This window comes from Argiope bruennichi, chromosome 6, assembly GCF_947563725.1.
Source record: "Argiope bruennichi chromosome 6, qqArgBrue1.1, whole genome shotgun sequence".
NCBI classification, from domain to species: Eukaryota; Metazoa; Arthropoda; class Arachnida; order Araneae; family Araneidae; genus Argiope; species Argiope bruennichi.
Window position 1 is genome coordinate 10,186,457 of NC_079156.1, and position 23,912 is coordinate 10,210,368.

The 23,912-nt window shown below is 24.6% G+C and overlaps 1 protein-coding gene across 1 annotated transcript; it reads right to left on the reverse strand.

Moving 5' to 3' along the window:
• Positions 1 to 164: 164 nt before the first annotated feature.
• On the reverse strand, positions 165 to 22,404 carry LOC129971631 (BRCA1-associated protein-like). Its single transcript, XM_056085579.1, has 17 exons — positions 22,038 to 22,404; positions 20,827 to 20,994; positions 17,450 to 17,927; positions 15,751 to 15,861; positions 14,223 to 14,301; positions 13,534 to 13,647; positions 13,297 to 13,362; positions 11,035 to 11,117; positions 10,809 to 10,884; positions 10,597 to 10,664; positions 8,781 to 8,919; positions 7,518 to 7,556; positions 7,224 to 7,313; positions 5,294 to 5,407; positions 4,997 to 5,047; positions 4,529 to 4,624; positions 165 to 1,647 (listed from the first exon to the last, which is right to left on the reverse strand). The coding sequence occupies exons 1-17, from the start codon at positions 22,111 to 22,113 to the stop codon at positions 1,471 to 1,473; spliced, it is 2,025 nt and encodes a 674-aa protein (XP_055941554.1). The 5' UTR covers positions 22,114 to 22,404; the 3' UTR covers positions 165 to 1,470.
• Between the last annotated feature and the right edge of the window lie 1,508 nt (positions 22,405 to 23,912).

Here is a 23,912-nt window from a genome sequence, read left to right on the forward strand (position 1 = left end):
AACATCTTAATTCTAAAATCTGTGCCAATGTACATACATAGAAATTGACTTTTTTTTAAAATTAATACATTTAATATGTGATATTAATTTAATATCACATACAGAATTCATACATGTATTATATGTACACATAGAATAGTCTAAATATGAGATTTGTTAGTTATGTAAAAAAAAAAAAAGGAACTGTCAAGAAAATTTATTCTTAACACTGTTTTAAAGCATAAATTTTACAACAATAGTAAAAATATTTATATATAGAAAGAATTTAAAATAAAACACACAATTTCTTTTTTATTATTATTAAAGAGTACCATTAAATAATGAAACCATATTAAATTTTCTATTTCTTATTTTATTTACATGATGTTCACTAATAACAAATATTCATTACAAAGTCTGCATGGCATAAAATTATATTGTTTTTCTTACATAGAATTGTGCATACAATGTCTATGAAATAAAAAGCTTATGCAAAAAAAAAGTCCAAGCAAATAAAGAATTTTAGCATTTAAAAATTTAATTAGATAATTAAAATTTCTTTTCATTGCTTTAAAAACAATACATCTGTTAAAATGCAAGCAGAAATTCCAAAAGTACACATCAAAAGTCCCCACCCCTTCGACTTGCATAGTAATATTGAAATATTTTGAAAATAAGGGACTGTTGACAAAAAGAGAATGGTTCAAACAAAGTAAAGAATTTTATAAACTGTCAGCAGGTATTCAATAAACCATTTGTAAGAGATTTTCAAACTTAAATGCTTTACATTTATTTTTATAAGGTTTCATTTTACATAACTTTTTATGTTTATAAAGATGGAGTTTTTTCCTCAATTTTTCACTGACTTCTTAATACACTAGAATTTTGAAAGTTTTCACTTTTGTATGTTCTAGATAACAATAAAAAAAATCAACAGAACTTTATTAGCAGATGATATATTCATTTAATTATATTTTGATTAGGAAATAATTTCTTTAAAATACTGATAAAAAATGTTTGTAAAAACTGATTTTGTTATCTTTTAGTAAAAAGAAATATTGTACAGCCAGACTAATAATATTCAAATACATTTTACAAAAGATATTTATAACAGAAATAATCTTTGATAATATATAGTAGAATCCCAAATATTTGGGTTCTTTTGGATAGAGAAAACAGAAACCTAACAGAAAAAAATAATCCCTAAATATTATTTGCCATCACTAGTACATATATGAATATTCAAACATTATAATAATTGTGCAGACATATTTTTGAAAATTACTATATAACTCACTGAGAATCATTCAGAAAAACAAGAATACTAAAAATAATTTGATACGGAATAATCAATAATAATTACATATAAAAGCTGCAAAATAATAAAATTTGAGTTACATTTACAGCTTGTTAGTTTTGTATTTATAAAGCTCTTGTACATAAGATGTAGCACATTAAAAACGTTTTATACAAATACCAAAGTGGGTTGCGTTAGTGTTTTTTTTTACGATGCTTAGTGGTCTCAGTAGATATTCCTGATGCCTCTCCAATTACTATTTGTCCTTCTTGGATTTCTTGACTTGATACATTTGGAACATCTTTCAGTTTATCTTTGGCATCAAAGTAAAACATTAAATCTCGAACCTGTTCTTGAAGATCTGTGATTTCCTGGAATATTTTTTCAAAAAAAACCCTTTGTTTAAATGAATAAAGCATCTTTATAACACTTCAAGCAATTTTATTAAAATATTTTAAATTTCCAAGTCAAACAAATAGATAGCAAAATGCACTTAATATCATTTTATTTCCACAGCAAATCTTCAATAATGATCATAAACTAAATAAAGTTAACAATATTTTGATGTGTGTGCCCTATTTTAGTTAATGTTTCTGTCAAGTTAATGTTTTAATTAAAGTTCTAATGTCAAAACATTTCAAATGCATTAGTAAAACATTCCTCATTTGTCTTCAAATCAATCCAATAAATAAATATATTAAATGCATTTTAGCTTTTCTAAAATCTTTCACATCATAAATTTGTTATGAAAATATAGAATATTCAGTCATATATAAAAGCAGTGGACAGTTAATAAAATATAGTCATTACAGGCTAATACCATTATAATGCACAATTAGCTTAATTATCACCTTTTCAATGTGAATAAAATTAATCTATTTGCAAAAATAACCAATGACCTTTATGTAATTCCCTGTTCATATTAAACCCATCTTTAAAGTGATTGTCTAAAAAATTATGAAAGTATTTTTTATCAGTTGCATGAAGTAATATCACTTCAAAATTATATCATTCAAATGAATTTTGAGGTCAGTTTTAAAATTTGCCTCAAGCTAATCCATTCTTGAATTTGTCAAGATTTTTAACAGAAATACAATGCATGTCATTTAATATGTCTGTACTTAATGTTATCTTTTGTTTATTTTTATCAAAATCCTCCAATTCCTAGCCAACATATTCAGGTGTAGAAATATATACATATTACATATTAATTTAATTTATAAGATTTGGTGTAGAGAATTGATCAATCCTTCATTTTCAATTCTGATTTGAATTAAAGTGGTCTAAATTAGTTTAAAGGATAGCTATGCTGTGAGGGTAAGTTAAAATCTGAACAATTGTAAATCATTGCTATTGATTAAATAATGAGAGAAAAATGGATTAAACAATAAAACTGATTTGAATGTTAGAGATAAAATTGAAATTCTTAATATGCTTGAAAATTTATTAAAAAAGAAAAACACAATGCTATGGCACAGACAAAAAAATTTCACAGCCTTCTATTTATAAAATTTTGAAAAGTCATTAGGTGTTTGTGAGGAAAACCAAGCAATGTATGCTAATAATTCTACCAGGGATGGATGTTTGAAAAAACTTTCAAACTCTTGATATTTTGAAACTCGGCACATATTCAACAAATTTTAAAAAGCAATTCAAGTCTGAACAATATATATGTGAATTGCTAAGGAATTTTTAAAAATTTTTTTGGAAATAAATTATAGATAATTCTGAATTAAGAGTTTTTATTCTTTTTCCCTTGGTAAAATTACAGCTGATTTTAACCAATTCGGTTTATTGTTAATGTTATTAAAATTCTTAAGTCCCGAAATGATCACATTAAAAGGCAAATATTGTTTATATCAAATATGATAACCTAATATTCATGTAAGATAATGCAAAACAAAATATTAATTCACATTATTTAGGAAACTAAATAAAGAAAAAAAATAATTCTGCTATATTTTTTCAACATTTGATTTTTTCTCCCTTTGAAAATTTGGGATATACAAATCAAAATTTGGAAGCAGATTATCAACGATTTCACAATAATCAGATTATTTCCATTTAAATGTAATTTCAAATGCATCAAAATTTTTCTTTATAAATATCATTTTCTGGTGATTTTTATACATTCAGTTATATTTAGTTTGAGTTGATGAAATAATGTTTTTGGAAAATCTTATCTACATCCAAAAGACTATCACTCACTACTGAATACATTAGGTTATTATCAGCGTAATTTCCAAGTCCCAAAGTAAGTCAAATCCCTTGATTCTTGGGTGTATGGATCACTTGTTGAGTAAAAATATATTTAGAGGCCAACCAACTAAATATACAAGTAAATATGTACATATATATCAGTAATTAGTAATGCCTCCTATAAAAGGATTATATTATTTACAAAGTAAAAAAATATATATATTGTTATTACTTAATTATCACAATCAAAATTCAAAAACATGCACTCTAAATTCAAAATAAAAAATAATATATACTCATTGGGATTTTTGACATTATTTACTCCCTATGAGAGAATCATTATCTGATTAAAATGATAGCTTCAGGCTCAAGTCACTTTCTACATTCAGCTTATTTCTTTTATTTTAAAAAAATTAAAGTTGAAAGCATACATTTACATAGATGGCGAATTTCCTTCAAATGTATCAGTGCACATTTGGCAGTTTTTGGTAACTGTTCTCAAACTTTCATCTAGCAAGCAGTCAATATTATTGTTCTAAAAAAATATTTTAGAACCTGTTCACATTATAATTTAATTAGCGAGTTTCTGTCATTAGATGGTATATTCACTTCTTTATGCAGTTTTCTTCAAAAGGATTTCTGATACATTGGGATGGATTTGTCCTAAATTTTCAGAAAGCAGCATCTAAAGCAAATATGAAAAGGCCATTCTGCAGTCCACAGGTTGGAAACTGCTAGTACAGCCCAAAATGAAATATTAAGGTTTGAAAATATATCAGTTTTTCAGTCATCCTTTACAATTTTTTTAATTGAATAAATTTGTCATATTATTTCTTTCTAACTATAAGAAAATAATGGAATAAAAGATATGGTGATTTGCAAGTACATCATAAAAACTTGCCATACATTATAATAGTTATGAAATATGTCCCAAGAAAAATACAAAGTAGAAATGTCTTGCATACATTTCAAAGGGGAAAAAAAATGCAGATGCTTAAACATTGTACACTAATAGATAAACATAAAAACATCATAAATGATATTCTAAAGTACCTTATCTTTCGTTTCTCTCACTTCTTTTAAGGCTTTATCAGCAATACTCAATTTTTGCTGCCACAAAGCTTGATTTTGCCTAAGGCACTTGTTTATCTATGCAAGAAAATAAAATAAAAACCTATTATTACAATCTTTTACTCTACATATTTAACATTTCAATTTGACAGGAAAAAAAACATTTTAATGCATTCCATGAATAAAAATAATTTTTATTTTCAAAATTTATGAAATTTTAACTAGGCTTAAAATTTATATTTTAAAATCCTTATATGTTTAAAACTTTTCTAAAAATATTATTCTTTTTAATAAAAAGAAAATAGAATTTAATTGTTCCTGCAATTCACAATGTCATTAAAATGTATATAAAGAAAATTTGAAAACACAGTGGCAGGAGAAAATGACTCAACTTCAGAATTTTTTATTAGATAATTTACATTAAAATAATGAAATAATGTTAAAAAATACCTCTTTTTCATCTTTCAGTTCCATTGCAATTCTATTCACTTTTGATGTTAACTATAAAAAATAAAATAAAAATAGATATATAAAGTAACAGTTCCAAATAAGAAACTAGGCAGTTTAATCAGTAACTTTCTGCAAATAATAATAATAATTGCTTAAAAAAACATTTATTCTACAAAATAATAAATAAAAATTTTCTTATAAAGTAATATTTATATTAACTTTCACCACTGTAAACCAAAAGCAAGTCAAGCCTTTAACTTCTCAAAATAAAATTTTAGAAGTTAAAAGGATACAAACCTGAGATATTTTTTTATCCATGCTTTGTTTTTCTTTAGTAACTCTGTTTAATTTCTCTTCCAGTTGTTTCCTTTCATCTACTGCATGTTTTGTTTTTTCTTTCATTTCCTCCAACTAAAACATAAAAAAAATATCTTATTTACAAATAAATTTCTTATTGCCTAGTTTATGTTTATGAAATGTTTATGGAATATTATTATTCAAGAAAGTTATAAAGAAAAATGAATATAAGAAGAATATATTAAACATAACATAATGAAACATAAGATGAAATGAAGTAAAAAATATAACAATGTTATAAAGTTAGATCTCTTAAAGAAAAATGAAAAATATTGGTCAAACATGAAAAGCTATAATAATAATAAATACAATCAATTATAATGAGCACTTTTAAAAATTTAATCAAGTCACAATCTGGTAATATAAATTGCTAAGATTTTTTTCAATGTATACATAAGAAGTATAGGTGAATATAAGGTATTAATATACTTCTCAATAAATAAATAATTTAATTATATATGACACAATGTTTTAAACCTTTATTCCTAATTGGATTAGAATACTGAAATTTAATCAATTTTAGCTTAGTATTCATTTTATTTTTTTAAAAAATGGGACATACATTTAACTACAATTTTTGTATGTTACAGGAATGAATATTTGACAGATATAAATTTCATTACGACTAACATTAAAAATTTACCCAACTATAAAAAAATATTTTAAATTATCATGCTTTTATCTTCCTGGAAGTCACAAGATTTTTAATTTTTTATTCAGAGTTAATTTGGAATGACGATTTTCTCCCTTTGCCAGTTTTGTAAAAAAAGGCACTGAAATAGTTTGTTTCACCAATCAATGCTTAAAACTGGGTCCTGAACAAGGCTTGGATCCTACGCAAAAATCATACAATGACTAAAATGATTAAATATAAATTCATCTTTCTTAAAATAGATTAACTAAAAACTGAGGAGAAACAAGGAAACAAAAATTAGAGATAAAATAAATCATTATAAATTATAACAGCATCCTTTATTACTTGGAAAAAATATGTGAAATATGCAGTTTTCACATGAGCTATAAATTTTAGTAGAAAAAATAATTTCTCAAAAGGAACCGATTCAGAAAAAGATAAAACTGAATATCAAGTATCTTGTTTAATAAAATTTTTTTGAATAATGCAATGTAAATGTATATAGAAGGAATTATTATAATATGTAAATGAATTCTCATAGTCATAAAGAATGCTTCAAGTTCTTGTTTCGTGTCTTAAAAAGCAGCAGTTTATTAATTAAGTCAAAAGAAATGTTACAGACAAGTGTATAAGAGATTTTGAAATAAAAATCATCAAATATAATCATTTCTTTTATAATCAAAGCAACCGGTTCTGGAAACATATTAATGCACTTAGATATATCATAGATTTAATTAAAAAAGTTTGAGGTAACAAAATATAAATTTGTCTGAATCCCTGACCATTTAACTAAATTGATAAAGAACAAAATATAAGGGGATCTGTTTATATTTTTATGTATTTGGGTTCTGAATCGGCCTTCAACCAAACACTGATTAACTTACACTTTTTATTCAAATAAAATTCATCTAGAATTACTATCAACTAAGTAATTTGGACATAAAGATAAAATCTTTGTAGTTAATAGCAAACATGATGATTGGATAAAAAAAATTAGAGCAATTCTAGAAAAAATTCTAAAAGTTTTGCAAAAAATAATTTTGCAAAATGACCTTACAAGTTAAATTTATTTAACAAACTAACACAAATATTTTTTAAAAAATTCATTTGAAATATTTTTATGCATTTAAAATTATTTTACAAAATATAAACTAGTTTAATTAAATCACAAAAACAGGAACGGTTGGCAAAAAATTTAAGAAATTTCAAAGTCAATTAAGAAAATGTAACACATACTTGCTTCAAAGCTTCAGTTTCAATTCGAGTTAAGCGATCCTCAAAATAATGTCTTTGAGCTTCTAATTGGCTGGTCAATAAATATGTATACTAAGTGGAAAAAAAAAAAAAAAAAAAAAACAGTTATTACTTCATGATGGACTGCTAAAATGTGAATAAAAGTATTGACATCTATTTTAGTTTTGTAAACTTGAAAAATTCTAAGTCTGAATTATATTAATAACAGAAAAATACATTTAAAACAAAAGAAATATACCAACAGAATGTTTGTTTCATATTAAGCATAAAACTTACTTCAAGTTGCATAGAATCCATTTTTTCTTCGTTTTCAACCTTTGTTTTAAATGAGAAAAATAAAATTATTTTCCATCATTAAATAATTAAATGAAAATTAAGACATAAAATTTCTTCATTATTAATTATTAATCTCAAAATTAAGTGAATATAACAAAACTAGCTGCCTTTGCAACCAGCTTGTTTGCCAAGATTATTAACTTTTTAAGCTATTAAATATAATTTTGGAATGTAATTTTTAAAATATCACCATTATTTAATAAGACTGAAAAACATGAATTTAATTGAATGAGTCAAAACAAATTATAACATATACAATTAAAAAGTGTATATATTACAAAATAAAAGTGTATGTAAAAAACCTTCTAAAAAAAAGTTTAAAAAAAAAAACATTGGCAAAAGCATGTTACTGATTTTGATGGATGAATTTGAATTTCATACACTAAAAATTGTTACTAATTGCATATTACATTAAAAAATTTATTAAAAATAAAAACAAAGTGCAGAAATGAAAGTGATGTAATTAAAATGGTAATTTTATGAATTTCAAGATGATACAAAAATTATTTTTACTAACTTTGGATGATTATTTTTACTAACTTTATATCATCAATTACCATAAGCATGTCTTAGCAATTACCCATCTGGAAATGGTTAAATTTATTTTTGCACCCATTTAAACTTTGTTTGATAACTATTTCTTCATTTCTTTTACATCTTTTTTTTCCTTTGAGTGATTAGAATTTTTAGTGAATCTTATTCACAGCATTTCTACTAATATTTTTAACTTCATAAATTAGAAAAACATGGAATTCAGTACACTATAACACCTTTAATGAAGAAGTTTGAAATTTTCATAGAGTAATTTGATTACATTTAACTTTTGCCATTTGCCTATATGTAATAAGGGTGATTTCTGTACCACATATGTTAGACATATTATATATATATATATATATATATATATATATATATATATATATATATATATATATATATATATATATATATATAACACTGGAATTATTATTATTATGAAATTTCAGTAACAAAATTATTTAATAACATTTAAAACATTTTTCTTTAAATTTATAGTGGGAAGAAATTTGATTTTGTAGGATTTCTTACCATTTGATTTTGAATTGCAATATCCTTCAATACAACAATAGTTGAAAGAAAATTAACAGCACAAAATTAGTAAATTTTGTATTTTTACCCTTATAAGCTAATAAGATAGCACCGTACTTAAGATACTAAACTTACCCAAACAGGTTCCAATTCAACAGGTTTTCCATCAGTTTTATTTTGAACCAAACGATGTACATAATTATCACCAGCATAATCCCATACACGATTATTGCCAAGCTGCATTGCATATGTATGCTGTGTTTCTAAATAATGACTATTGAAGAAAATAAAAACACATTTCTGAATAGAAAAATTTATGGATCATCCAAGATAAATTATTTTTCTGTAATTTTAATAAATATTTAAAATAGCTTAGAGGTGCATTTTACAAGCTATTTTCATCCTCAGTTTATAATTCTTGTTATCATGCCTAGAATTTTAGTTATTGAATTTTCAATAAATTCCAGTGGATTTAATAACATATCAAAGAGGAAGACAGATGGTAGTTTTGATTTCCCCACCTGTTTCAAATAGAACATTTCTGAACAACAATTACATTTTGATAGGAAAATAATATAAAAATAAAGAATGGACACATAAAACAATGATATATAAATTAGTTTATCACAAAATGTAAAAATATCATAATTTTTTAACTGAAATAAATATCATTACAAAACTTTATAACAACAAAGAAATTATAAGCCTTAATTATCATAACTTTCTAATTGAAATAAATAAATAAATATAATTACAAATATTTACAGCAACAAAAAAATTAGTACTTCTGATTATACATTTCAATATGAATTCTTTTTTTGAGTCAACAAACAATCTAAATCTGAATTTTGGCCATTTTCAACATATTAAAAACTATCATTAATTCATGAAATAAGGTATTCCAATGCATGAAAATATTTGGACCTACAGAATTCAAAGGGATCAGCTACGGAGCCTATATTGCCTATTCATCTCTTTGTTCAAACATAATGTCAATCAAATTTAACTGAATACATTGATCAACATTCAGAATACTTTTGCACAAAATGGAATCAATCAAAGAGTTTCTACAAATGCCACCCCAAATATTTATCGAAAATTACCACTGATTATGAATTTCTTGTATGAAGAATAGATTTATACAATTCAAAAAGTGATAGTTTTGAAGATAAATGCTTCTATTTTAACTAAAATAACATTTGTCCAACCAAATTATATTTCTTAGAAAAGGAGAATTGTATTTTACATAAATTATGGCCCAATTGCAAAATCATATCTTTGTCCCAGTAACAGTTGTATCAATACATGGAATCCACAAATACCATACAGATGATGATTATTACGTTGAAATATTCATCTTCATTAGTTTTCTTTACTTATATCTCTACTTACCTTAAATATTGAATTCACTGCTTCTGTGATTTGTGTAGATTTGATTCGAAGGTATTTACTTAGATTCAAGGGGCAAAAATTGTAAAGTTTCATAACATTTTTTGACCATTTTCAAACTAATCACATAACTGAGAAACAAAATTTTAAATTTCATTCAATATCTAAATTGAAAAATAAGTTATTAAAAGCTGATTAACAGGAAATGTAACTCATAAATGACAGATTTTAGATCTGAAACCATTCGTTTACAAGCTATCTAAATCAATTTTCTGTGAAATTGTTAAAATCACTAAAAGCTACACATGCACATTCAAATGCTTCCTGATTGTTAATCAATGAAAGAAAATATTTAAAAATAACAGAAAACAAGCATAATAATTTATCAACTAAAGATTCAAAATATACAATATTTTAAATTTTCTCAGAAATATTTGTATAAATGTGTTTTCTAATCAGTTTTTCTATGAAAGTCATGGTCTTTCAAAAAAGATAAAAAGTTAAATTCAACTATACTACAATTAGAACAGAGTAAAATAAACTAAAATTTATTAATACTTACTGATATGCATGGCCATCCACATAACGTCCACACCCAATATTTCCACATATTAAACAAATCCACAAACTCTAAAACAAAATTTTATAAAAACTAAACATTGCAGCTCTTTTAAATTGATTCATAATCACACTTAAGATAAAATAAAAATTATAATTCGACCATCAAAAAAGAAATATCATCATAAGTCTAGAAGATAACTGTAAATATATTACTTCTTGTGAGCCACATGTAACACATCTATTATCAGGCATCAGTTCAGGTGTTTGAGAATAACGACATACAGGACAACTAAAAATAAATTATTGAACTTCAGTTTCATAACTAACATTATCCCAAAGAAGGAAAAAAATTTATAATGAAAAAATTTCATACAAAAGCAAAATAAACTTTTTAAGTGAGAAAAAATGGTGAAAAAATTTTTTAAAATTGAAATTTTACCTAGTATCTCCCCATTTTGCCAAACAACTACCATGAAATGAATGATTGCAAAGAATAGTCAAAATACCTTCAACAGATTCATCCTAAAAGGAAGTTAATAGTTCAGAAAACTGTTAAGAATTATTTTTTAAAATTAATACTAAATAATCAAAACATTTTAAAGCATATTTTACTACTTGTTTGATTGCAAATAGATTGCAGCTTCCAATAATCCACAAAACTATTTTCATTTATGGTAATTCATAAAAATGGCATGTAATTCATAAAACTAGATTAGAGCATTTTTTTATTTCCCTTTATCATTAATTTTCATTATAATTCTTCAATATGGTTCTCTGTATAAATGTATACCTAAAGTCACATTTTTTTTTTAAGGCTTTAAGTCCCACATTTTTTTTAAACCAAAAAATCAATTCCTTAATTTACTTTTCTGGTTAAATGTGTATTTAAGGCCATGAAAAAAATTCAGCTATAAGTAGAGCTTCAGAAATTTTTTTCAACTGAAAAAAGGGATTGTTAGGAAGAAAAATTTGAGAAAGCTCCAAGCGAATGCTGAAACACACCCTTACTAATTCAAAGTAATTCAAACTAGTAGCATCAATTAATTTATACCACTGGCAATAGTGTACACCAGAATTATGAAGCTTCAATAAAAATAATTTTAAAAAAATGATTTACACACAAAAAATTTTTATTTTTTTTTAAATAATGAAATACACTAACAAGATCATAAAAACAAAAATCAATTGCCTATTAAGTTATAATAAGTCCCCTACTCTAAATAAAAATAATGCTTAAGTTTTTGTGTACATATTTGTGTCCTTTTCCAGCTATATCTGAATTACCTGCAATTGCAAGAATTGTTAAAATGAAGAAAAAATAATGATGTAGTTTGCTTTTAAAATAAAGTAATAATGGAAAATGGAAATTAAAGCAACTTGCCTTTCTATTTTACATCAAAATTACAATCATAAGTATAGCTGTAGTAAAGTATAAATCTGTCATTCAGAATTTTCAAAAAAAAATTTAAGACAACAAATAAAACTGCTACTTCTCTAAAAAAAATGATATACTATATTCAGGACAGAAATAACACAAGCATAATTCTGTATTGTGTTGTAAATGACAAATATGAGAATCTGTAACTTACTGATTAAGAAGTATTTTTAATTAATATTTCAATTTACATTAACAAGGTGATTAATCAAATTTGAAACAATGATATTAAACAAATTTTATTGTTTTATTTTTCTATTATTTTAAGCTTTAAAATTGTTTCATTTGAAAGACATTAGTAAAATTTAGCTGTATTGACCAAATTGTAATGTTAATTAATTCTTTAAAGCATTTAAGATTCCTCATTCAAGTTAATATAGTGAAAAAAAATATGTTGGCTGCACATACTTGCCTTTAAAGCTGAAATCAATCCTAGAATTTTCCTACATTTTCTATAAAAATTCTAATAATGTAATTTTTAAAAATAAAATAAAATGTGTTTAACAATAAATTAAAATTTTAACAAGCAAAGTAAATAATCATTGTTGGCTCAATCAATTGAATGATAATCTTTGATTTAAAAAGAATCTTTTCTGTTAATAGAGTTTTCTATTTCTTGTTATCAAGATAAAGATTATCAAATTCACAAAAATTTTAACTAAATAGACCAAGGATATACTTCTTGTTTCTTGCTAATTTGGTACTAAATGAACTTTCTAATTGGAAAACAAAAACATTTTCCACTTATCAAAAATTATAAAAAAATGAAGTATTGCAAAGTTCAAAAGTATCATGAAATTTAAGCAAATAGAATGGATGGATTGTAGGAGGAAATTTGTGCCTGACTGACATTCTGATATCAAATAGCAAAAATTAAGCAGAAATTAAGCATTAAACAAAAATTCTGAGCAAAATTACAGAAAAGCAATAAACAGTATAACGTAAATATATAGGTTCATTTATAAGAAATCAGGTTTATAAAAATTCACAGCATTTGTTCATTTTTTAATGATAAAAAATTATTTAAAAAATTTATCAATACTTATTTTAATCACATTTTCCAGCATTACTGATCAGAAACTGGGCATAATTTTTTTTAATAAAGTTGTAAAATAAAATTACCTATACAGTATTTTCATGAAGTTATAACTGAAGAAATTTGACATATTCAATAACCATGACACATTATAAAAATTTCTTATTATCTTGATTAACAAATGAAATATGGAAATGTTTCTAAAAGCTAAAAATACAAAAGTATCTTACCATTCTTTCTAAACAAACAGGGCAAGTAGGAAGCTCTGTAAGCCCTGGTAAAGGTAAACAAACTTCCTGCCCAAACGATAAATTAAAAGAGAAATAAATAAAAATGAATTATAATTGATTAAAAAACATGATATAAAGTTACTTTTTAATAACAGATCTAATTTGAAACCAATCAATCACAAATTGTCAATAAATATTTCTTAAGACAAATGAATTTCTAAAAGGAAGTCAAGATACCTCAGATTCCTTAATAGTCTCAACTTTTGCTACAAAAGCAAGATGGCAAACTTCTGGCTCAATAGAGTTAAATCGTGTTCCATTGAAATTTTTGTAAAATATATCAGCACCTAGCTACAAATAAAATGAAATTAAAAAAAATTCAATAAAAAATCCAGTATATTATTTGATACAAAAATTATTGAACTAAGTGAGGTTGCTGCTAATTTTCTTGTATCATGAAAGGTAAATACTAAATTACTACTAATATACTAAATTCAATTATAATAAATTTTAAACCAAATTTACAAATAGATTTTTAAATAAAAGAACTGATAAATAAAATCAATATTGATATATACATAAAACCTTCATTCACATAAAAGTCAAATTTAATCAGCATTTCAGCTAATCAACATTTATATATATATATATATATATATATATATATATATATATATATATATATATATATATATATATATTGTAAAGATACTTCCAAAATTTAAAATGTAAAAATGAATACATCCTTGAAGAACATTAGTAAAAATTTATTTCTTTGTATTCAAGCATTCAATGATATTCACCATAAAGTTGGAATTAAATCTTTAGAAAATGACAACATTACATAAAACAGTAGTATTTCAATGAAGTTAACACATGATTTCAATTACATGCAGAATAAATAAATACAAATAAAATATGCATACTTGATTCCTAAATTTCAGAAGAACCATATATTGATTAGGCTTATTATCCTTAATAATCCTCATATTTTCAATATCATCACTGAAAAAAAATGATTTTTTTTATAAAATATGCTTGACAATAACTTTTTCTTCATAAATTTTAGATTAATAATTTGAATTTTCTCAAGTATATTCAATGTTCTCATTTTACAGTTTCTGATGTAAATGCATATAAAATCTTGTAAGCTTTAATGCTGGAAAACTGGAAAAATTTCATAATAAACAAAAATATGTTTGTTTAGTCTATAATCTATAAACTCAAAAAGTTTTAGAATTCCCATAATTTACTTATACAAAATAAAAGCATACACTTTTCGTATTTTAAAATCAACATCCTAAAATTGTACCTCAGTCCATCACAAACAAATAACATCTTTTTCAAAATAACATAATATAAACCATTCACTGATAGATTCAACTTCTCTCAGAAATTCAATCATAAACAGTTTGCATTGATCAGAAAATGAATTAGTAACATACACACCCTGCTGCAACTTCATCATCAGAAACATCTGACAAATTAGTGTCACCTATATCTTCCTCTTCCCTTCCTTCCACCTTTTAGCTATAATCATAACCACTGTCACTTTTACATTCCATTTTAATGATATAATATGATAAAAAATACTTCAGATAAAGTGAATGCAATTCTGAGACAAAAGAAATAAAATACTCTTGCATGTGTGTGCATATAAAATTCCAACTGCTCATATCTTTTAATATGATCAAGGACATATGATTAAAATTGATTGAAAAGTCTAACCTAACCAGATATTACCTCAAAGAAGGGAAAAAACTATTACAAAATGAAATAATTCAAATATGAATAATATATGATATACGAGTCAAAAATATAAGAAGTTGTGTACAATAACATCACAATATATACAGAACACAACATGGAGATCAGGAGTTTTTGAAACTGATAAAAGCTATGATTTTTACAAATACCAGTATTTGAAACTCAATCTATCCACAAGGAACCAGAAATACTTAATAGATATGAAAATCTGTAATACATTTCAAAATGTTTTACATAAATAATAATAATAATAATAACTGCCAAACAAACATAGATTCACTTATAAAAGTGTAGAAAATGGATACATAACAGCAAGTAATTAAAAACAAAGCAAATATGATATTCATCATAAGACTTTTGTTATCGAAATCAAGAAACGATTTTAACAAAAGATAAATATTGAGTTTAACAGGAAGTTTCTGGATTCAGAACTAAAATAAACTTCACAAAGAAAATTAAAGATTTAACATTTTATACCTAAAAATAAAAATATATGTCTTCAAACTATTTAGTGAAATATTTTAAATTGAAACAATTTTGTAAATTAGATAGAAACCTGGGACTTTATCACAGGCAGACATTCAGAAGACTAATAAACTAAAATACATTCTACTAAAAGACAAGTTGTTCTAAAAAATATATAGGAAAATATTCATAATCAAAATGGTCATAGATATTTCAACTTACTAGACTGGAGCAACAAATTGAAGCAAATCATGTGATGTCATTGCTGCTGGAACAGCTAAAATACAAAGCATTTCACTCCTTTCAGCTTCTTCTGCAAGAGTTGTACGGTGACTGAAATAAAATTTTTAAATATTACTATGGAATTAAAATATTTATAAAATTAAAAAAATTAAGTAAAAATAAATAGTAAAACTTTTAAAAAGAAAAATTCTGCATTCTCTTAATTCTCTTAAAAATTCCCACCATTCATTTTTAATTAATTCATTTTAATGCTACATTGTAGATTATTTGCATCACTACTATTTTTGTATTTTTCAATTAACTTTAAAAAGAATAAATCTGCAACTGCAAAATTATTTACTAACTGGATTTCAGACTTGAAGAAAGAAAACTTTAAAAAAAAAAAAAAATCTTAAGAAAAGAATGAATATTTTTTCATTAACTTTAGATACAAATAAAATTAGAAATCATTTTTTTTTTCAAAAAATTCAGCATTTCTTGCATATATTTATATAGATTTAAATTCCTTCTACTGAAAAATAGAAAGTAGGTAAAAACTTTCATTGATATAATAGGAGAATAACATTTTTTCGCGTAGCAATATGAATTTGAATAAGGATTTACAGTCAGATACAAAAATAGTAATGAAATCATTTTATAAATAATCATTAATATCTAGATGTTAAGAGAAAGTGGATACATTTGGTGTTTCCATTCCAACAGACATAAATTGTAGTATTAAAAATTATACATAATTAAATAAAGTAAAAATGAAATATTAAAAAAATTAGAAATTTTAATAGCAAAATTAATATATAATTATTAATAATAATAATAATTTTAATTTTAGTAAAATTAATTGTAATCAGTATTAGTACTGTATTTTTAATTGTAATAATTTGAATTGTATTTAAGAAAATGATACTTAAAAAATTAGAATCATACTTGAGAATATTATGCAATTTCTAACAAATGATAATGTATTAAACAGATGCGATTCTGTTAGGGAGATATATAGACAGAACCAAAACCATAAAATAGTAAGAAAAAAAGATCTTAAAGTTAGTCTCGGATATCAAGGAACAATTTTCCAAGTGTCAAATTTGTGGTGCAGAAATTCTTACCAATCCATCATTAAATTCAATAAGAGAAAAGCAGGCCTTCCCCCACCCCACCCCCAATCTGTCAAGTAGCATCATGCAGCGATCAAATTTTCAGTATCTTAAGAATAATTGCCCCCCATTTTTGTACATCCTTTGCCAACTGATTTATCTTCCATATTCTTTTTATCAATTTTATTGCTTTTTTTTTAAACATTATTTTCATTGCTTATTGAACTCGCAATGAAAAAAAAGTTATTGAATAAAATTAAAAATGAAAAAACAGGATTACAAGGGAAGAGTGTCGCTCTAATAGAGAAGAGCATTCGTAAATATCAAATTGTGATATTCCTAAAAATAGCACAATTGTATTTTTTTTAAATTAATTTTTGCACATGGTAAAGAGGAAAAAATTCACAAGAATTTTGTACTTCTCAAAGTATTAGGTTAAAATACTAATCAGAAAGAAAAAAAATCTAAAGAAAATGTATCTTTTGGAATAAAAATTAATATAGGATACTGTTTTACAGAAAAAAATTTAAAAAAAGAACACTAAACATAAAGCAAAGAAATCTAAATTTTATAAGGAAATAATTTACTTTTCTTTATATAAATGAAGCAGTCCTTTAGTGACTTCTACAAAATGATTTCCAGATGAAAAATTAATTGGGCCAGGATGGAGTAATCGATTCCTTTTCTCTGGATCAGAATTTGCACATTCCAGCAAGCTCGAACTGTCTTTTGGGGCACCATCTTCAGTGACTACTTCAACAGGAAGAATGTTAGTAGATTCTTCAGAAGAAATAGCATTTTCATTCTGTTTTGAAGAAATATTTTTTTCCTTACTTACAGCTTCACCATTATTTTTAGATTTTAGCTTTTCTTTCTGACCTGTATCATTCTTTGATATTTTTTTTGAAGGATTGGTATTCGATTTCTTTTCATTTGCTTTGCTTTTTGCAGCCTTTGCTGATGATACACTGGGCTTTTGATGTGATAAAGACTTTGATGCCTCACTTGTTTTTGAAGTTTTATCTTTAAAATTATCTGCCACAGTCTCTTCAGAAATAGAAGAATCTAAAGAATAAATATCTATGTTGAAGAGAATAAAAAAATTTCAAACAGAAAATATGTACAAAAAAGAAAAAAATTTAAGTCAATTTGTCTGTCAGTAAGTCGTAACTGATTGTGGAAATTAATCAATCAGTATTATTAGACAAAAAATTTTATATTACAATTTTTCTACTAAAAATTTATAGATCTTAGTATATAATTTTAAAAGCCAATTTTATAATTAGTTATACAACAAATATAAACAGATCTATTTTCAAAATTTTTTATTAATAAGAAATACTGTTTAGAACTCCTTAATGCACATTTAATTATAGAATGAAAATAAAAGTAAATGGCTGTTTGCAACATTACATCCAATTGTTGTTAAAATTTCTTCCAGTACTTAAAACAGAACAAAAAAGCAAACATTTGAGCTCAATTAACTTTGACAACGACATCATTCACATGCATCCAAATCAACCTGCTGTAATTGGATTTAACTCTTGCAATAAATTTTAAAATATTTCATTAAAAAAGAAATATTACTATTTATTATAATTAACAGGATTATAAATTATGGTTTTATAAACAAAAGTACCCACTATGCATTGTGATTTTTTTAATAGTTTTTTAAAGAATGACATTTTTAGCTATAAAATAAATAAAACATAATAATGATAACATTTTTAAAGAATAGCAAATACACAAAATATATTTAAAATAATATCTAAATATTATTAGATACCTTTAAAATAAGTATAACTAAAGACTATAAAATTAGTCTTAAATTTTTAAAAAATTCAAAAATTGACTTCCTATTTTAGTAAAAATAACTTCCTTAATTTCTTTAAAGAAAATAATATGAAGAAAATGAAAGAAGAATATAACACCATAGCTTTGGTCTTAGAGAAGATAAAGTATGAATGTCAAGAGAAAATTTGTATGGACTTAAAAAGGTTATTTCCTCCTTGATCAGCAAAGTGTCTCCACCAAATATCAGTGTAAAAACAAAACATGACCTGGGTTAGAAAAAAGTAGTCAAAGAAAGAAAACATGGATGTTTGAGAAAAGAATATCCCTTAGATGATGGAAAATCATCTTTTCGCTACTGCACAATTAGGCCTAAAGAAGCAATTTGTAAAGGCTCTTGATAAGAATGATCATGCTCAGTATATACAGGACAGAAAATGCCGCAGTTGAGTACAGAACAAATTAAAGCATGAATATTTGATGGCGCACAAATAAGACAACTCATTAATGATCATGCTATGTAAATTTGATGAATGAGGCAGAAAAGCCTGGATCTCATTTATTGTAATTGTCATAAATTTTCTGGGCAAATATAAAATTATGTTGAGCTGGGTTCGAGATGTTTAACAATTTCAAATCCCTTCGGTACAAAATGAGCATTAAAGTGCACTACTTACACAACCATTCAGACCATTTTCCTGAAAATTTAGAAGACATTAGCATTAAAAAAGTGGAAGATTTCCCCAAAATATAAAAACTATGGAGGACAATTAGCAAAGATAATGGGATAAGCAGAAAAGCAGACTATTGTTAGAATTTAAGAAAGAACTATTCTAAAATACATTTCAGAACATCATGGAAAAGAAGCTTTTGAAGTATTTAGTTGCAATATTCTTTGAATTCTAAACATTGAAATAAGGTTGTTTCTTTATTTCATCCATGGATTTAACTTAAAATAGTGCAAATTATATTTCACTGAAATGTTTGAAATTTGAGTTCCTAGGCACAAACTAATTCCATATTTGAACTTAATGCATCAAATTCTGATAAAATCACTTCTAAATACAAATGCTCCAAAACAAACATAAGCTGGAAAATACCATAGTTATTTTAACTCATTTCATTTCTTTGCTATTGAGTTGATATTCACAATATTTAAAAACTTTAAAATCTACAAACCATTAATTATTATTCATCAATAAATAAAATTTAGTTTTCAGCAGTTTATTTTTAATCTGATACAACCAATAAATTTTAAAAGAGCAAAAAAAAAAAAAAAAAAAAAAAAATTGTTTAATGCAACTGATATTTACATTTTAATTGAAATACAATTACAGGCAAGATGATTTTATGGTACTTATAAATTAATGTTGAAGGATTGGCAATAATTTTGGCATCTTAAATTTTCTTTATCTTTAACATCAATAATTTTGACATCTTTTAATAAAAACAGATTAAACAAATGCTTGTTTTTTTCTCATAAGTTAGAGGCACACTCATAAGTTAGTAAAGCCAATTTAGTTTTGATGCTATATTTCGCATTTTGAATTTTTCACCATTAATTAATAAGCACCAATTTTTTACACTAGAACACTTTACGTAAAAGTATCTTTACACTAAAGAAATTATATGTATACATATAAATATGTTTTCATTTATATACATGTAGTATTTTATCAAATATAAGCTTTAAAATATTTTTACTTTCTAATGGATGATATTTATAACATGATATCTATAAACTTTACTTAATTCAATATACTACAAATTTTCTAACATATATTAAAGTATAAAGAATAATTTTCGTGAATGTTTGGCAATAATAATTTAATAAATTAATTTTTATAATAGAAATAGAAATATTTTCATCCTAAGCCAAGTACAACTAAGAAATATGTTTGAAAAACTATACAAGAGGCTCATGCTCACAACAGCATTTTCAACAAAACAAGCAAGCTATAATAAAAAATAAAAAAAATTGAAATTTAAGAATGAGATTTCTTTAATATATTAACTGATACAATGACCTTTTTACACATAAAATATTTTTTTCATAAACAACTCTTAAAAATGAATACAATATAAAATAATTTAATATTAAAATCCTTTCAAAGAAATCTCACTAAAAGAAAATGATATTATTCAAATTATAAATAATTGTAATATGGCTTACTTGAATTTGTGATAGTTTCTATAGTAATCTCTTCAAGTACTCGAGAACCACGACATTTTTCTATGGAGTATTTACGTCCATTTTCTTCTAAATTTAAAGTGCTTTCCTCTGAATCATTTGGTTTGCTTTTACTGATTTCAGTAGCCATAATCCTCTTTTTTCTAGTTGCTAGAGTATATATAATTTTGAATTTAAGAATAAAAAGCCATTTAATTAGCAAGTGCCTTTTATCAAAATAGAACTTAAACATGATAAATAACTACATTTATTAACTCTTGATTATGTTTAGCTTATATGAATATCCATTAATATGTTATACTAGCTAACAAATTATGCAAAAATAGAAGAATTAAAAAGTCAACAAATTTCATCCATTGACCATTTGTTTATTTATATTTAACTAGCAGAAATAGTTAAATCATTTTACATCTGATGCAGTAAATTTTCTACCCTCTTTTTTTCCCATCAGATATATATTATTGCACCTAATGCAGAACTACTAAATTTCATTTATAATTTATATACTATATATATATATCAATAAAACTGAGTTAATAGTATAATTTTATTATAAGCACAACATAATCTCTCATTCATTACTTTTTTCCTTTAATAACCGCAATGCATTTTGTGGATATAAAATATATTGTATGTTCATCAGATTTTTATACATTTCTCTTTATAATATTTAGTGCTAATGAAAATCCAAATGAGTATTCTGCAAAAAAATTCCATATTAATGTGCATCCAATAGACATTTTGATTAATGGTGGATTAATTTAAAAAGGAAAGTGCGAAAATTAATTTGATAACATTTTTTCATTCTTTTATCTCATAAAAAAAAGAAGAGATCTAGTAACTCCATAATTAAAGTAGAAAAAAAAATCAGGAAATGAAGATGATAGATAAAAAAAATATTTAATTATAAGCAAAAAAAATTCTTACTAAATCATCCTAATCAGGTAAAATTTATAAGGTTTGCTTATGCATATGCAACAAATTACAACGAAACCACAATATTTATATTAAATTAAATGTTTTGAAGCCATATATAGCTCATTATTAAAGTTTTTGATGTCGACTTACTATTTACTTTTTTTTACATACAAAGCACCAATAAATCTCATTCAAATACTCGTTGTTTCCGTTTCTAATTAATATGGATATAAAATTTTATATAAAAATATAATAACAAGTGATTGAATTCTCACCCAAAAAATACAAATGAGGTAATAAAGGATATTCCGATGCTATTTCTATTCTGAGAGCAATTAATGAAACGGACATAATATCAGCATAATTTTTGTTACAACTAAAAACTAAACACTCTATTTTCCTTCGTTTGTCGTTAGCAATGTGTTGAGAAAATCTGCCGCTTACGAAAGTAGTACGCACATCACAGAAGAAAGGTAGACAAGTTCTTCCAGTTCACTGAAACTGAAACTGAAATCACTTTCGACAAATGCAAAAATATTCTCATATTGCGCCAAAGATGATTATTTTTCAGAGAGAAAAAGTACTTATGCGCCAAATCTTACACACCATTTACGTATTTTAGCCAAAGAATGGCAATCCTAACACGCCATTAATGATGGGACAGATCCGTTCACTTTGCGATTCTAGAACCAAAAATCCGTTCGGAGGTCCGTATTCGAAACTAGAATTATTACTCAAAATTATTTTAATAATAAGGTTTTTAATATTAAGATTTAAATAAATAATCTATGAATAATTTAACAAAACTTATTAATAATATAATTTTTATAAAATTAATTGCATTAATATTTTTAATTAATTTCATTTGTTAATTTTTAATTCAAATTAATAAAAATAATATTAATTAACAGTTTTCTTATAAATAATATATATTCTATTCTTCCTGTACTTCTTATTATGAAATTTTTATGTTGTTATTTGTTTTACGTTCCAAGAAGTCATCAGACAATTTTGAATTTCATTACATGGTTTGGAATGCAGTCTTTCTATAAATTTGTTTCTATTGGGCGTGCACGTTAAATCCGTCGGGGCCAAACGTCCTCTCCCTGATATGGTGTGGAAGTTTGGAAACGGGGGCGCCAGCTCAGGTGTCATCCTCGTCATATGACCATGGTTCAAAATTACGAGGACTGTCCCAAAATAGCCCTAGTGTTGCTTTTAAAAAAAGGGACTAACTATTTTCTTTGGCCCGTTTGTACGCTGAGCTTCAAACCTGTAATCAAAGTGCCATTACTCACTACTATCATACTTTATAAAATATCGTATGCATCATCAAGGAATCTTAAACCCTTATAATTTGAAATTATTGATCAAATGTCCAAAAGTTTTAATCTATTAATAATTCCCTTGGTAAAATCTTATTTTCATTGACTTGTTTATCAAATTAACTGTTATTAAAATTTAAACAAAACCTAGATTTAGTTTAATATATTTTAAAGGCCCTGGCCATAAGTGTAAAGAGCTTGGTTGGGCTGCTGTTTCCCCTCTGCCCCTCTCAATATTATGATTAATCTTTTCTAGACTTTAAATTGCTCATAATGTTTTAAAAATATTTTCATAAAATACAATTTGTTTAGTTTTAATATTATGTTCAAAACTAGAATATTATTAGGAAAGCATGAAAGTAATTCAAATATTTAATACCTCACATTTAAAAAGTTATCTAGAGAAAATATAAATATCCATTTCATTATATCCCAATGAAAAATATATGGAATAGAGTGTAAACACCTGAAAATAAAGTTTCGCAATAATCTACAGTACAACAAATAATGCTATCTGTTAGTGATTCTTTATCCATGCCATGTATTTCTTTCTATAATACAGATAAGAATTTCATAGCAATTTCTAAACCGATTTTTCGGGGGAATCGGGTCACGAAACTGAAATTAATAAAATGAATTGAATTTGTTTTTTTCAAAGAGGAAATTTCAATAACTACATCATTACAGTGAACTGAGACTCAATCCTGTTATTTTTACTATCTTGAAGTATAAATAAGAGTCCACAAAAAGGAAAAAAATTTATTTCTTAGAACAATAACCATTTCCTGTTTCAAGAAATGTTATATAAATATTTCAAATGATGTG